Below are 15151 nucleotides of genomic sequence, written 5' to 3'. Positions count from 1 at the left end.
ACCCCCACCCTCAGCCTGGCTCCCCCCACCGCGGCCGGCCCGGCCCGCCCGGGGGCAGAGGCGGAGGCGGGGACTCGGCGCGGCTGCCTCCTCGGGGCAGAGTCCCGGGCCGGGCGGCGGCGCGCGGACAAAGCGCTCTCTCTGCCTCCCTCTCTCTCCCTCTCAAGGCGGTGGCGGGAGGAGGAGCAGCGGCGGGCGGCGGCAGCGCACCCCGCGTGTGTCTGTGTGAGAGTTTGTACGGGCGTGTGCGCAGCCGAGAGTGAGCGAGCGAGCGCCCCCTCCCCGCCCCGCGCAGCCGAGCCCCTCGCCCCCCGCGCGGCTACCCTGGCTTCTGCCGCCCGCCGGGCGGGCGGAAGCGGGTCGCGGCCCGGGGCTGGGGCTCCCGGGCGCCAGAAGCCCGGGCGGGCGCGGCGCGGAGGCCAGGCGTGCGGCCGGGCGGGGAAGGCGCGCCCCGGCCGCGGGTGGGAGTGCACGAGGGGGCGCGGGGGAGCGGCCGCCCGCTGCAGGCGTGGGAGGGAGAGGGGCCGTGAGAGAGCGTGGAGAGGGGTGTGCGCAAGGTGGACCGGATGTGAGAGTGCGGCTGCCAGGGCCCGCGGGAAGGTGTGTCTCGGAGGTGAGAGGCGAGGGCAGGCTGGGAGACAACAACTTTTCGCGGCGAGTTGGCCGCGTCTGGCGCCCTGCGCGGTCCCGGGCGGAGCGCTCGCTCGGAGACCCGCTCCTCGCCCGGCTCTCCGGGGCGACCGGGCGGCGCGTGTGGTCGAGGGATCGCGGACGGGGGTCGGGACGCCTGGGGCCCGGGACTGTGCACCCTGGAGAAGTTGCCGCCAGCCCTGGGCCTCAGTTTCCCGGCCCGTTGGGGGAGACGGAAGGCCAGAGCGTAGTCACGTCCCCGCCGCCCGCACCCCGTGCGCCCGGAACCCCGCGGCGGGCGGCAGCCTGACGTTGGCAGCTGCTCTCTATTCTGGGAAGTGCCGAGGGCTTCCCGAACGGCCGCTGCGAAGCCAGGTGGCGGGTGGGGAGGCCAGCGGGGAGGGGGCAGGGGCTGCGGCCAGGAGGACGGACGCTTGCTGCTGGATTTCGAGGCCGGGTTCGGTCCCAGAGCAGGGGTGGTGGGAGGCGAGGGTGGCTGGAAGCGGAGGCGCTTGGGCTGTGTAGGAGTTCCCCAACCACTGGGAAGGGCCCGGAGAGGAAAGAGGTCCTTCCAAGCGGAGGAAACAACGTGACCGACGGAAGAGGCAGGGTTGCGTTGATAGCAGCCCGAGCCGAGGGGCTAGGGAAGGAGCCAGAAGGGCTGGAGGCGGTTGGGAGTTCCTGGGCCCGGCTGGAAGTCTGGTGGTTAGAGCCTAGTCCCAGCCAGGAAATAAAATTCTGCAGGGAAGAAGAAAATTGGCAGGATTCAGTAGTGAAGAAAGGGCAGAAGATGATTCCAAGATCTGGACTTGTGGGGGCTTTAGTGGGGGTGATGGCTTGACGAGAGAAATAAGAGTTCTTGGGGACGTTGGGGGGTCTCTTGGTGAAAATGGAACAGCTTCAGATCTCTTGGCTGGGTCGTGATGTACAGTCTTTCCTAAGCTTTTCTATTAACCAAGGGGTAGGAGGGAGCACGGCTTGTTTGTTTGTTTTGTTTGTTTGTCTTTTTAAAAGCATGTTTCCAGGCCCCTTTCTTTGAAGACTGACTGTGAGCCTGGAGTTTGTATTTTCCTTAAGTACTCCCAGGTAATTCTTGTTTGGGACGCCCTGGCAGGTGGAAGGCCTATAGGCTTAGAACTCAGACCTTCCTCCTTTCTGCCCCCAGCTGTGTGGCTTAGAACGTTCCAGCATCTGTGAGCCTAAGTTTCTTCATCAGTAGGAAGGAAGGAAGAAAGAAAGAAAAGAGAAGAAAACAACCAAATCTTGAAGGGCTGTTTTGAAGTCCATATGAAAGATAATTGAGTAGGGTGTTGAGACAGTGGTAACACATTTAATGCTTTTCTTAGGAGCTGATGAGCTTTAAAATATTTTCTTTTGGAGAGGGAGGTCTCCTTAAATAATTCGTTGTCCAGAGGAGAAAGAATGGATACATTTTTACCTAGATATTGCAGTTATTTGAATTCTGGCTTTGCTCTCAAATATTCTCAAATTTCCTCTCTCTAAAAAAGGATTGGATTTTACTGCTCCTGGAGTGGGATAAACTGAGTGTAGATGCTTTCCTACCAAAATGTACTGGAGAATCATAAATGAAAACTGTGTGTATATAAACCTATGCAGACCAAGAGGTAATGATCTTCAGATTATTTACACAGATGCCCCTAATTGGTATTTATTTCCAATAATTCAAATTTGCATCTTCTAAGAGAAATGAGAGTGACAGGGGTACTTAATCTTGCTCTTCTCTGAAAGGTTAGTAAAGCTTTTTTGTTGTGTAATATTTTCAGGCATATTAATTCCTTGGTCCTACTGCAAAACCACAAACATTTTAGCATGGATTCTCTAGTGGGCAGCAAGCATCTAAAGATTCTTAGCCAAGGTGGCTTCTGGTGAACTCTCAGCATGTTTCACCTGGTCACTTTGGAAATTGTTTCTGAGAAGTAACTGTTCACTGCTGTACTTTGTGTCTTCTGTCATGCCAGGATTTTGTAAGGAGGACATGTTTCCACCATCCCTCTGATTTGTAGCACCCACAGTTTCATATCCTAGAATGCAGATTTGCTCTTTCACATGGTAGAGAACAGGACAGCCTCAACTTGGAAAACCAGAAATCCAGAAGTCATTGCCCCTGCCTTTATTTTCTCCTGAGTTCCCCTAACTTATCCCCTCCTAGAGAGTTGAAATGGAGATGAATCTAGACTGAACATAAGCCTAATAAGCCAAGATTTTTATGAATGTTTAACTGAGGTCAAAAATTTGGAGACATTTTTATATTAGGCATATTACTTTTAGGCATATTAACCTTTTCCTCAAGAATGTTGAAGGCAGTACAGATCCTCGTGATTTTTCAGTGATTCCTTTGGGCAAGCTTGCAGTGGGGTAGCTGGGACAGGATTTCCTAATGTCACTCTGCAGGTAGGAGAACTGAGGTCCAGAAAAGTAAAATTTCTTTCTGGTCATACAGAGAGATTGAAACAGGACTGGAAAGCATATTTTAGCTAAACAGGCTGTTAAATGTTAAGTCTTCATTTTGGACTTTTTAAAGTTTTTTTTTTTAATGATCTCTTCACCCAACATGGAGCTCGAACTCACAACCCCGAGATCAGGAGTCACATGTTCCACCTGCTGAGCCAGCCAGGCACCCCTTGGACTTTCATGACCAAAATATTTCTGTCTATGGACAGAGCACCTTCTGATAGCATCACTGTGGTCACCTTAACCTTCTGAATCTACAAAAACACACCAGAAATGTTTTTGCTCAACTAATGATGGTGGTCTGAACGGCCAATGGTGCTAGGTAATGCACGGAGTTGGGTGGGAAAATGAAGCCTGTTTGCCAGAAGGCTGGGGGGAAAGCAATATTTGGAGCCAATTCAGTATTTGGTGGCGTCAGCACCTGCTTGCTCATTGGGAATGATGTAGTGGTAGGGTAAGGTCTTTTAGCAGCTTTTCTTGAATTAGTAGAGAAAAATTGTTTGACCTTATTTGAGTTAATTCACCTCTCTGAGTTTCAGATTCCTCATTTGTAAAATAGTCTAACCTACTACTTCAACATAAACTCCGGCTTCTCTGTATTTTTCATATTTTTTTCAAATACTGGGCTGTCTCAGCTATACTTCATTGCACATCTCCTTTCTCTGGAATGTTTGTTCCCCTGGTAGACTGCCTCCTCCTTTGACTTGACCCCAGAATACACACAGCACTTCATACAGATAAGAAATATCTTGTCTAGTGGTGATCGTTGCATGACGTTGTGAATATACTAAAAGCCATTGAAGTGTGGGTTTTAAATGTGAATTTTTGGTATGTGAATTGTCAATTTTTAAAAATTATATGAGGAAAAAGTCTTCTATATGGTGAATTTCTAGAGAAATGAAATTTTGTTGTTGTTGTTGTTGTTGTTTTTCATCCTTTGACCAGTATCAAACCTTGCACATAATAGAAGTTCAGGTAATATTTATTGTATAAGCAATTTGCTTATACATCCTTTGAGATTTGCTCAAAGGATTAAATGAAGGCATATGAGATTGTACCTATCTTGTGCAATGCTTGCCATGTAGTGGGAGAAAATGTGCACTTTTCTCCCCTCATTGAATCCATTCATTTATTCATGCCATTACACACTGTTAGGCACTGAGAATACAGAAATGGATAAACATTGTCCTATCAAAGCATTTAGGATCGGTGGGGGGAAAGGGGCAGAGGCAGATATATAAACACTTTATAGAATGGCATTAGAGATGCCATAAAAGACTTTGAGCATAGAGGAAAGATCATCTCATTCAGTCTAGGGTCAGGGAGGGGATCGTCATGGAAGAACTGATATCAGAAATGGGTTTTGAAAGATAAGCAGGGATTTACTAGGACAGGAGAAGGAGTCTGCATGCTAGACAGAAGGAATAACAAATGCAAAAGCATAGAGACATAATAAAGCATCTGCTCCACACCTAAAATCAGATTCAAATGTTGACTCAGAAACAACTTTGAGAAAAAGAGAACAGAAAATAATGCCTCCCACCAAAACAACAACAACAAAAACAGTTTCCAGAATTAAAGACCTAGTTCTTCAGATTGAAAGGGTTTAGTGAAAGCACAGCAAAAAGATCAGAGCCGGTCACCTGGCTGGCTCAGTTGGAAGAGCATGCAACTGTTGATCTTGGGGTCCTGAGTTTGACCCCATCCTGGGCATGGAGTTTACTTGGGAAAAAAGACATTCAAGGATTCAGATATATCCTCATTTTGGGGGAAGCTACCAGAGAATAAGTGCCAGCCAAACCATGGAAGAAGAAGATACGAGATTTGGGAAATCTGGAATCCAACCCAGGAGATGATGAATAGAAGATCCAGAATGCCACCAATGCGGTTTTCCAAAGAGCAACCAACACAGATTGGAACAAGAGGATAGGTGGGTAAGAGAGGACCTCAAGGAACGAAAAGATGGAACTTCTGTATGAACACATAGTAATTGTTTCTAATAGGATGCCAAGCACGTTGGAGCATTTGGGGAAAAAATCATAGGTATATGGAAAACTGGGCAGATGGAAAAGGAAATCATTAACTCTAGGAAAAACACATAGTCATAGAAGAAAGGAGCAATGGTCATAGGCTCAACAGTGAAAATATTTGTATAGTCATAATGTAAACACTGGTATATTATCCAAACTGCATAAAGAGAACCTACAAATTAGAAAAAGACAACTGTTAGAAAAATGGGAAAAAACATGAATTAACTAATTCACAGAAAATGAAACAAATGGACAATAAGCTCAACTCAAGAAATTGAGGAAATTAAAACTATTCACAAACATTAACTTGGCAAAAATTATGAAATTCTGAATACAGGGACTGGTGAAGATGTACAGCATCAGAAACTTCCATCCACTGCTAGTAAGAGTGTACGTTGGTATAATTCCTCTGAAGAACAGTTTGTCAATATCTAGTAGGACTGAAGACCTAGGCCCATAGCACTCCCTGGCAATCTCCCATTCTCCTAGATCGCCTTTACACATCTCACCTCTCTCCACATCCTCTACCCTCCAATTGCTCTTCATCCACCCTAGGTCTCAACTGATAACCTTGCTCTCTGTTTCATCAAGAAAATAGAAGCAATGAGAACGCTTCAACAAATTTATCAGCCCACATACCTGCATCTGTGCCCGTAGACACTGCCTTCTCTCCTATTGCTGTGGACAACCATGCATGATCCAAAAAAGGGGAAAAAAACTGATGACTCCAGAGAAAATGAATAAACATGCACACCCTTTGACCTATCAATTTCTCCTCTAAAGAAATTCTATATGTGCACAAATATATACGAGGTTCATTTTTGCATGAGGATTAGTGAAGAAATGGAACCCAGATCCGTCATCAAGAAAATGGATTTTTTAAAATTGCGGTATAGTCATAAATTGAATATTTTACATCAGGTCAAAGAATGTGCATGTTCATTTTTTCTGGAATCCTTAGTGTTTCCCTCTCTTCTGGAGGAAATCAATGTAATAGGCTACCTGTATCAATGTTAAATACCAAAATATATCTTGCTGAATGAAAAGTTATATTGTAGGAAGAAGTGTTTGTTATGAACCACTTATAAAGTCTGAAAACATGCAAAACAATTCTATTGCTGATATGAACATATTTATATGGTATAAATGTATGAAAACATGCATAGGAATGACAAACTTCAAATTTGGGATGATTACCTCTAGGAGGGAAAAAAAATGAGTAGATGGCAAGGTATACATGGAATTTCCATTGTGACTGGGTTTTGTTTTCGTTTTGAAAGCTGGATGGCAGATAAATGGGTGCTCTTTTTTACCTCTTGAGTAGTAAAATTTTTATTACTCTCTGGCAGGGGATGATTCTTAAACCAGATTAAACATCATAATCACTAGAAAAACTTTAAACATACAGATTCCCAACACCTATCACTAGAACTCCTGAACCCAAAATTTCACAGATGGGGCCCAGGAATCTACATTTTTTAAAAACCAAAAGTTGTTTTAGTTTAAACATATATAAAAACTTGATACGTTTATGTATACACATATGTAAATTTTAAGCATACGTAACATATATATGTAATGTTGGACTTGCAGGAAGGTGGCAAAAATAGTACAGAGATGTCCTGTGTACCGTTTACCCAGATTCCCCAGATGTCAACATTTTATCACATTTGTTTTATCCTCTTCTCTGAAACATTTGAGAGTAAACTGCAGACAGAATGTCCCTTTATGCTTAAATACTTCAGTTTATATCTGCTTTAAAAAAGCAGTCTTTACATAACCCCCTTATAATTGTTAAAAATAAACAGGAAATAAACAATACTATTATCTACAAACCTTATTCAGACTTCACCAATTGTGCCAATCATATTTGTTAGAGCAAAAGAAAATTCCAAATCATTTGTTACATTTCACTCTTTTGTCTATTTCCTTCATCTGGACAGTTCCTTAGTCCTTTGTTTTTCAAGACTTTCACATTACTGATTTTAAAAAAGCTTACTTATTTGTAATGCCCCTCAATTTGGGTTTGTCTGATGTTTCCTCATGGTTAGATTTTAGTTCTAGATTTCCTTGCAGGAATACCACAGAAGTGATTATTATACGTTGTATCAGTAGGCTTAGGATACTGATCTGTCCCATTACTAACTTTGGTGATAAAATTTTGCTCATTTGCTGACAGTGGTGTGTACCAGGTTTCTCTATTATAAAGTTACTCTTGGGGAGATACTCTGTTATTCCTCATAATTTCAACCACTAGTTTTAGTATCTATTATTGATTCTTGCCTAGACGAATTAGTATTATGGTTGCCAAATGGTGATGCTAATTTCATCATTCCTTTTGTATTAGTTGGCTTTCTACTGAAAGGAAGAGGTTTCCCTTGTCCCCCATTTAATACATCAGTATGGATTCATATTTTATTCAAAGTGTTATAAACTTTTACTGTCGTTAAGTACTCTCAGATTGTCCTGCTTTTAGCTAGTAAGAACCCCTTCAAGCTGACTCGTGTAAACTTCTGACTTTGTTCCCAGTTTGTACTTTCTCTGCCTCAGTCCTATATAATCAGCTATTTACCTGGGGAGCCCTGGTGCTTCTTTAGCAGTGAACAGTATTTAGAAACAAAGATCTGCATGTTGGATATGCTCATTGCTTCTGGAATATTGTTGATTCTAGACCCTCTCAACCAAAAAGTCTAAGAGATAGATTATGTAAATATACACACATGCAGATCTATGTATGCCTGTCTATACTGACCAATTTATTGCTATTTTAAAAATCATGTGTTCATACTGATACTTCTGATTCTAGTGAAACACTATAGGGTTCATTCTGTTCTCTCCCGCTTCATATTTGTAACTCTCAACGATGAGAAAACTGGCTCCCGTTATCCACAATATATTTACTTACTTGCTTCATCCTTAAATACATGGAATTGCTAACCAATGCCTTCATGAAAAAAAAAAGTCTATTAACTGATTTCCTGTTATCTAATATTAGTTTAGAATTCTTTTGTGTTTAGTCTGAGAGTATACAGTCCAATTATAGTGTTCAGAAGTTACTTGTGTTTTATTCCCCCTTCAGCGTAGGTTATTTTATTCATTTGAAATTTGGTTGGTTCATTTGTTTTGCACATTTTAGTTGCCCTCCCCATCATTGTTAATTTTCTTTTTCTTTTTTTCTTTGTTGTTGCTTTGAGTATATAAAACATTAACATGGTTCCACAACACAGAAGGTATAATTAGATGATTTTCATTATGTCTATTCTACCCAACCCATTCCTACCCAGCCCCTGACAGTAACCAGTCTTTTTTTTTTTTTTAATATTTAAAAAATATTAGTTTCGGGTATACAATATAGTGACTCAATTCTGTATATCATCTGGTGCTCTGCATAACAAGTGCACTCCTTAATCCCCCATCACCTATTTAACCCTTCACCCACCCCCTACTGGTAACCATCAGATCTCTATAGTTAAGAGTCTTGTTTCTTGAGAAGAACCAATCTTAATACCTCTGGATTGTCTTTCCTGTGGCTTTTTAGTGCACAAATGAACATACACATGTATGGTTTTTTTATTCCCTTTTTTTCCCATAAAAAAGATCGCATACTGCAGATACTGGTTTGCACTTTGATTTCTTCACTTAATTTATCCTGGAAGTCACTCCATACGAGTTCATAGAGATCTCTCTCATTCTTTTTTATTTAATACCTGCTTAGTACTTGTATGCCATATATATGTGCATGTCAGTGGTTTCCAGTATTTTTTAATTTTACAAACATTGATGCTATGAATAATAACCTTTACATTTTTGTGTTGTTGGATGTTGTGATGTTTATCTTCAAGGTAAATTCTTAGTGGGATTACTAGGTCAAAAAATGATATGCATATGAGTGTTTTAAACATATGTTGTGAAATTCCCCTCTATAAAGGTTATACCAATATGCATTCTCATCAGCAGTGTATAAAAGTGCCCATTCCCCTACAGCCTGCCAACAAGGTGTGTGATTATACCTTTTAATTTTTGCCAGTCTAATAGGTGAGAAATGGTATCTCAGTGTGGTTTTAATTTGTATTTCTCTTATTATGAGTGAGAAGGAACTTCTTTTCATATGTTTTAAGAATCACCTTTATTTCCTTTTTGGGGGGCATATTTTCTGTTCATGTCTTTTGTCCATTCTTCTGTTAGGTTTTGATCTATGTTTCTCCTCAATTTTTTTCTTTTCTTTTTTTTATTTAATGTTTATTTTATTTTTGAGAGAAAGAGAGAGAGCCAGTGGGGTAGGGACAGAGAGAGAATCCCAAACAGACTCTGCACTGTCAACACAGAGCCTGATTCAGGGCTCAATCCCACAAACAGGGAGATCATGACCTGAGCTGAAATCAAGAGTCAGATGTTTAACTGAGCCACCCAGGTGCCCCTCTCCTCAATTTTTATGAGTTACTTAAATGTGAGAAATGGCAGCCCTTTATCTGTGATACATGTTGTAAATATTTTCTCCCAGATTCTTTGACTTTGTTGATGGTGTTTTTTCCCATGTACAATTTTTGCTTTTATGGAGTCTATCAATCTTTTCTTTCATTCCATTTGATTTTGAGTTATAGTTACAGAATTTTCTTCTACACCCAGGTTAAGAGGAATTCACTCGTTTTTTAAAATAAAATTTATGTGGCTTCATTTGTATATTCAGATCCATTTAGAATTTGTTCTTGTGTATGGTATGAGGTATGGATCTAATTTTGCCCTTTTTTCCAAATAGCTAACTAGCTATTCCAGTACTATGTATTAAAAAACCCTCTTAGCTGGGTATTCCTTTTAGCTGGGTATTCTTAGATGCCAACTTTATCACATACTAGAGTTTCATAGATACTTGGTTCTTTGTCTGGATTTTCTTTTCTACTGGTCTGTTCATTTGCCCATACCACACTGTTTAGTTAGAAAGGCATTATAGTACGTTTTCATGTCCAGTGTACCTAATCCTCCTTGTGGCTTTTTCTTTTGTTTTGTTCTTTTGTTCATTTGTTTTTCTTTTTAAAAGTATTTTCCTGGGGCGCCTGGGTGGCTCAGTCAGTTGAGTGCCCAACTCTGGCTCAGGTCATGATCTCGTGGTTCATGAGTTTGAGCCTCACGTCAGGCCTTGTGCTGACAGCTCTGGAGTCTGGAGCCTGCTTCAGATTCTGTGTCCCCTTCTCTCTCTGCCCCTCCCCTGCTTGCTTGCTCTCTCTCTCAAAAATGAGTAAACATTAAAAAAATTTTTTAAATAAAATAATGTTTTTAAGTATATTCCTGCTACTTTTGCATGCTTGTTTTTCTTTTTTCTTTTTTTTGTAATTATTACTTTTTATTTTAAGTAGGCTCCATGCCCAATGTAGGGCTTGAACTCACAACCCTAAGATTAACAGTCACATGCCCAACTGAGCCAGCCAGCCCACCCCTGCATGTTTCTTTTTCTATTTGAAGTTTAGTACTAGCTTGTCAAGCTCCATAAAAAGTTGGTATTTTTTGAGATTGCATTGCGTTATAAATTAACTTAAGGATAACAGACGTCTTTTTGATGTTGAATCATCCTATCTAAGAACAGAAGCTGTCTTTTCATTCACCAGTCTCATCTAACAAAAGACCTTGCTTTCTAACTGTGTTGGAAAGAGGGAGATGTGGAAGGGTTAAGTGTCATTGACCTCAATGGGAAATCCATCTAATAGATAATGGCCAAAATTGATAAATCAAGGAAGGATATAAGCAAATTAGTTCCAAATACATAGATAATTACCAAAGGTAAGAGCTATGAGAGTGAGAGTCCTTTCTCTTTTCCTTCCTGCCTTCCTTCCTTCCTTCCTTCCTTCCTTCCTTCCTTCCTTCCTTCCTGAGGCTTTTGGTACATGTGTTAGTTAGGATCCTGGTAAGAAACATGACACTCTCAAGTGATTGAAAGTCTGATAAAGCACTATTTATAAGTGTTGGGTGGGGTTAGGTGGTATAAACAAGAGCTGGTAAAGCTGCCCTGCTCAAGCAGCAACTGGGAGCTTAGCCTCAAGCGTGATGGGAGGGAGGGACAATTTAATGGAATCAAGAGATTTGCAGGAGAGGCAGACTACCTAGTAGAAACCTCAGACTTGGGTAGAACATGGTCACTGCTCACTGCAGCTTGACAAGTTGGAAGCTGAGGGAATAAGTATCATCTTTCTCTTCTTCCACTCCTGCCTGTGCCCCCTAATGGCTGAACCAAAGCAGAAGGCAGAGTGCAAGGGATCCCATTAGTGCCATTTGTAAGAGGCAGCTTCCAGCACACAATAGGGCAAGGAAGTGTGAGGAGTGGATTTGGAGGGGCACATGGAAGCTATCCAAGCAGTGGTATGATGCATTTAAGTATATAGATATACAGCATATAATAAAATGATAAAATAACAATAAAAAACAAAACAACTTTAATCAATGAATCTATGGTCTCAAGGAACATGAGTCAAGTAATTATAATAAAGGTGGAAAAGTGGTAAATGCCTGAAGAGATTGGGGATAGTCCTAGTGAGGGAATCTGGCAGATTTTCTGGAAGGGAGACAAACATTCAGTCCAAAACAGTCATGTCAGCAGAAACACCAGGAGCCTCTTGTTTTATAATTGGATGTTCATTATTGGTACAGTGGCCTTTCAAACTCAGCATGTAAGTAAACACCCTCTCCCTGCCTACAGGCCATGGAAGTTTAGTCTGTAATTCATGGTTTCTTATTTATACTGCATTTGGCCTCCTTGGTATTCTACGCCTTCTCTATGTTCTCTGCCTCCTCCCACTGTACACTGCTCCTTCGAGATAGGGAAACATTGTGGAAAGTGCTGAATTTAAAGTCAGTAGACCTAGAGTTGAATTCCCTAACTTCCACTTACTAGCTGTGTGACCTTAATAAAGTTGTGTAGCCTCTCTGAGCCTCAATTCCATTTTGTAAAAGGAGAACAATACCCACCTATGGAACTACTATTTATCAAGTATCTGGCACCAGGCCTGTCACTCAGATGAGGATATTGCGGTCTTACTACACAGACTGTTTTGCTTTCCCTCTTCCTCCTGATGTTCTTGACTTTGAGCACCTTAGCATCACTACAATGGGAGTTTCTCTCCTGGCAACTATTTGAAACAGGAAAAGTTTCTAGACAAAGTTGGAAAGGATTTTAATAGTAACCTAGTCCATCTTCCCAGAGGATGCAGGAGATCCTGCCATAGGCTTTCTGATAGATGATTGTCCCAACTCTGCCCATACGAACTAGAAGCTCACCATGTCCTGGAGCTGCCTGTTACTGGAAGATTGGTTGATTGGAAGAAAGATTTTCCTTGAGTTGGGCTGAAATCAGTTTCCCAGCCAATTATAGACTCAAAGCCATTTAGAGCAAGATCTTCCAGCCCACTGGCTTATGTTATAAAGGAAGAATCCGAGACTTAGGGAGGTGAGGCAAGGCATTTTTCTTTGTGGAGCTACAAAGAACAGCTTCCTCCAGGCCTTTTAGTGTTATCAGTCATCATAGCCTCCAGTTCTTTCAAATACCCCATCCTTCAATTTCCCCCACATGAACGAGGGTCTGTTCTTCACTCTATCACCCACCATTGCATATGCAATTCTGTGATGCCTAGAACTGAACCTGATTCTTACTGTGATCTGGCTTCAGCAGGGTGAAATGAGACTATCTGTGAGTCAGATCTGGGACAAGGCATGGCCATTAGACCTAGAAAGGCAAGAACTTGAGCTAAACAAAACCAGCAGGTAACCTATGGCAATAGGATTGGTTGCCATTATTCGTAACCCTCTTGGCTATGGCCCTCCTCACCGGACACTTACAATTTATCTTGTGTGTTTTTGGAACATCTGTGCCAGGTTAGAGATGGTGCTCAGCAATTTTTGTGAATATAGATTTAATTTTAACTTTTTCTCTAACAAATACACCTAAAAAGAAAGGGGGTTGGAAACAGGGGAACATGTCAAAGGAAGAAATAGACTTGTCCCCAAACCAGAGTTGTTAATTAGCAGTTTTGCCCAAATGAAGTATTGGACTTATACATGACTTTAAAATAAACCTAAGCAGGGGCGCCTGTTTGGCTCAGTCAGTTAAGCATCTGACTTCGGCTCAGGTCATGATCTCACAGTTCGTGGGTTTGACCCCTGCATTGGGCTCTGTGCTGACAGCTCAGAGCCTGGAACCTGCTTCAGATTCTGTGTCTTCCTCTCTCTCTGCCCCTCCCCTGCTCCTGCTGTCTCTCTCTGACTCCCAAAAATAAAGAAATAAATGTTAAAAAAAATATTAAATATAAACATAAGCGGGGCGCCTGGGTGGCTCAGTCGGTTGAGCATCCAACTCTTGATTTTGGGTCAGGTCATGGTCCCACGGTCGTGGGATCAAGCCCTGAGTTAGGCTCCATGCTGAGCATGAAAACTGCTTGGGATTCTTTCTCTCTCCCCACTCGCTTGCTTACTCTCTCTAAAAAAAAAATAGAATAAACCTAAGCAAAATTTCTAGAAGTCCAGCATTGTTGGCATTTTCTGGTAATGTTGATAGAGAAGACACAATATGGTACTGCCTGGTATAATTTTGTTCAAAGCCAGGGAAATTATCTCTGGTTCTCAGTGTTTCTGAGAAGAGGAAGGAGGAAGCATGGCTGGATGTATTACTGTATTCAACTGAATAATCCTCCATACCATGTTTCATAATTGGTTTTTGAGATTTTCTTTTCTAAATATTAAAACCCAATGATATTAGATACCATTGATATTAGAATGGGTAGACTAAATTCTAGGTTTTTTTTTAATTTTTTAAAATGTTTCTATATTTTTGAGAGTGAGAGGGGAAGAGTACATGTATGTGCATGTGCAGGGAGGGACAGAGAGAGAGAGAGAGAGAGAGAGAGAGAGAATCCCAAGCGGGCTCTGTGCTGACCACAGAGAAGCCGAAGCTGGCTTGAACTCACCAAGTGTGAGATCATGACCTGAGCCGAATGCTTAACTGACTGAGCCACCCAGGCACCCCTCTAGGTTTTTTTTTTTTGTTTTTTTTTTTTAAGTTTATCTATTTTGAGACAGAGACAGAGAGAGAGAGCACAAGCAAGGGGAGAGGGAGAGACAGAGAAGGAGAGAGGGAATCCCAAGCAGGCTTTGCACCTGATGCAGAGTGCGATCTCACAACTCTAGGGATCATGACCTGAGCTACCCAGGTGCCCCTAAATTCTAGTTTTAATGGGAGGTATCTATTTTTTTTTATTTTTTTTTGATGTTTATTTATTTTTGAGACAGAGAGAGGCAGAGTATGAACGGGGGAGGGTCAGAGAGAGAGGGAGACACAGAATCTGAAACAGGCTCCAGCCTCTGAGCTGTCAGCACAGAGCCCGATGTGGGGCTCAAACTCACAGACTGTGTGATCATGACCTGAGCCGAAGTCGGACGCTTAACCAACTGAGCCACCCAGGCGCCCCGGGAGGTATCTATTTTTATATCCCAGGTAACTCGAGTTTTAAACATTTATTTTGAAACTTTTTCCCATTTTAGACAAATTGGATATATACCCTCCCGGGTAACTTAAAAAAAAAAAATCCTTCTTTATATGAAAGACATTTTTAGCAATCACCCCAGAAGTGATCTTCAGGAGCAAATGATCTGATTAGCTAATACCAGCAAAAAGAATAGCTAAGTACTATGCCAAAATGAAAATTGTTGTTTTTGTCAGAAGTTTAATATTGCTTATATGGACAGTTTTAAATAACACACATGCAGCTGCTTATAGGCAATTTTTTTATGGTTGTTGCTAAATTAAGAAGAACACCTAACATAGACCTATCAGCAGCCCTCACCAGGTCAGTGAAATAAACAAATCTCTAACCCCTGCCTCTAAGGAAATGTATCCTGGGCTCGCCCTAGACTGAAAGACTAAATGTAAAAGTCAGGCAAGACACCAGTGAGCATCTTTTCACTGTGCTCCAGTCAGAGGAAGGAGGGTTTCTGCAACTTTATAAAATATCGATTTGCTTTTGGTTCAGTCCACTGACTAT

General features: G+C 41.9%; 1 protein-coding gene across 1 annotated transcript; it reads right to left on the bottom strand.

The window, feature by feature from the left end:
* Window positions 1-10: 10 nt before the first annotated feature.
* Window positions 11-7762, bottom strand: LOC113599999 (basic proline-rich protein-like). Its single transcript, XM_027061960.1, has 5 exons — window positions 7705-7762; window positions 5772-5810; window positions 2539-2672; window positions 324-1270; window positions 11-221 (listed from the first exon to the last, which is right to left on the bottom strand). Exons 1-5 carry the CDS (start codon window positions 7760-7762, stop codon window positions 11-13), a joined length of 1389 nt encoding a protein of 462 aa, XP_026917761.1.
* Window positions 7763-15151: the final 7389 nt, after the last annotated feature.

This window comes from Acinonyx jubatus, chromosome C2 (assembly GCF_027475565.1).
Source record: "Acinonyx jubatus isolate Ajub_Pintada_27869175 chromosome C2, VMU_Ajub_asm_v1.0, whole genome shotgun sequence".
NCBI classification, from domain to species: Eukaryota; Metazoa; Chordata; class Mammalia; order Carnivora; family Felidae; genus Acinonyx; species Acinonyx jubatus.
The sequence above is the reverse complement of the archived record's forward strand: the minus strand, read 5'-3'. Positions and strand labels throughout refer to the sequence as shown.

Coding starts and splice junctions, on each gene's coding strand:
- LOC113599999 (XM_027061960.1), bottom strand. CDS start 7,762: ATGCAGATCTTTGTTTCTAAATACTGTTCACTGCTAAAGAAGCACCAG. Junction 2,673..5,771: donor GTCTACGGGCACAGATGCAG/GTATGTGGGCTG, acceptor TCTGCATTCTAG/GATATGAAACTGTGGGTGCT. Junction 222..323: donor GGCGGGCGGCAGAAGCCAGG/GTAGCCGCGCGG, acceptor ACTCTCACACAG/ACACACGCGGGGTGCGCTGC.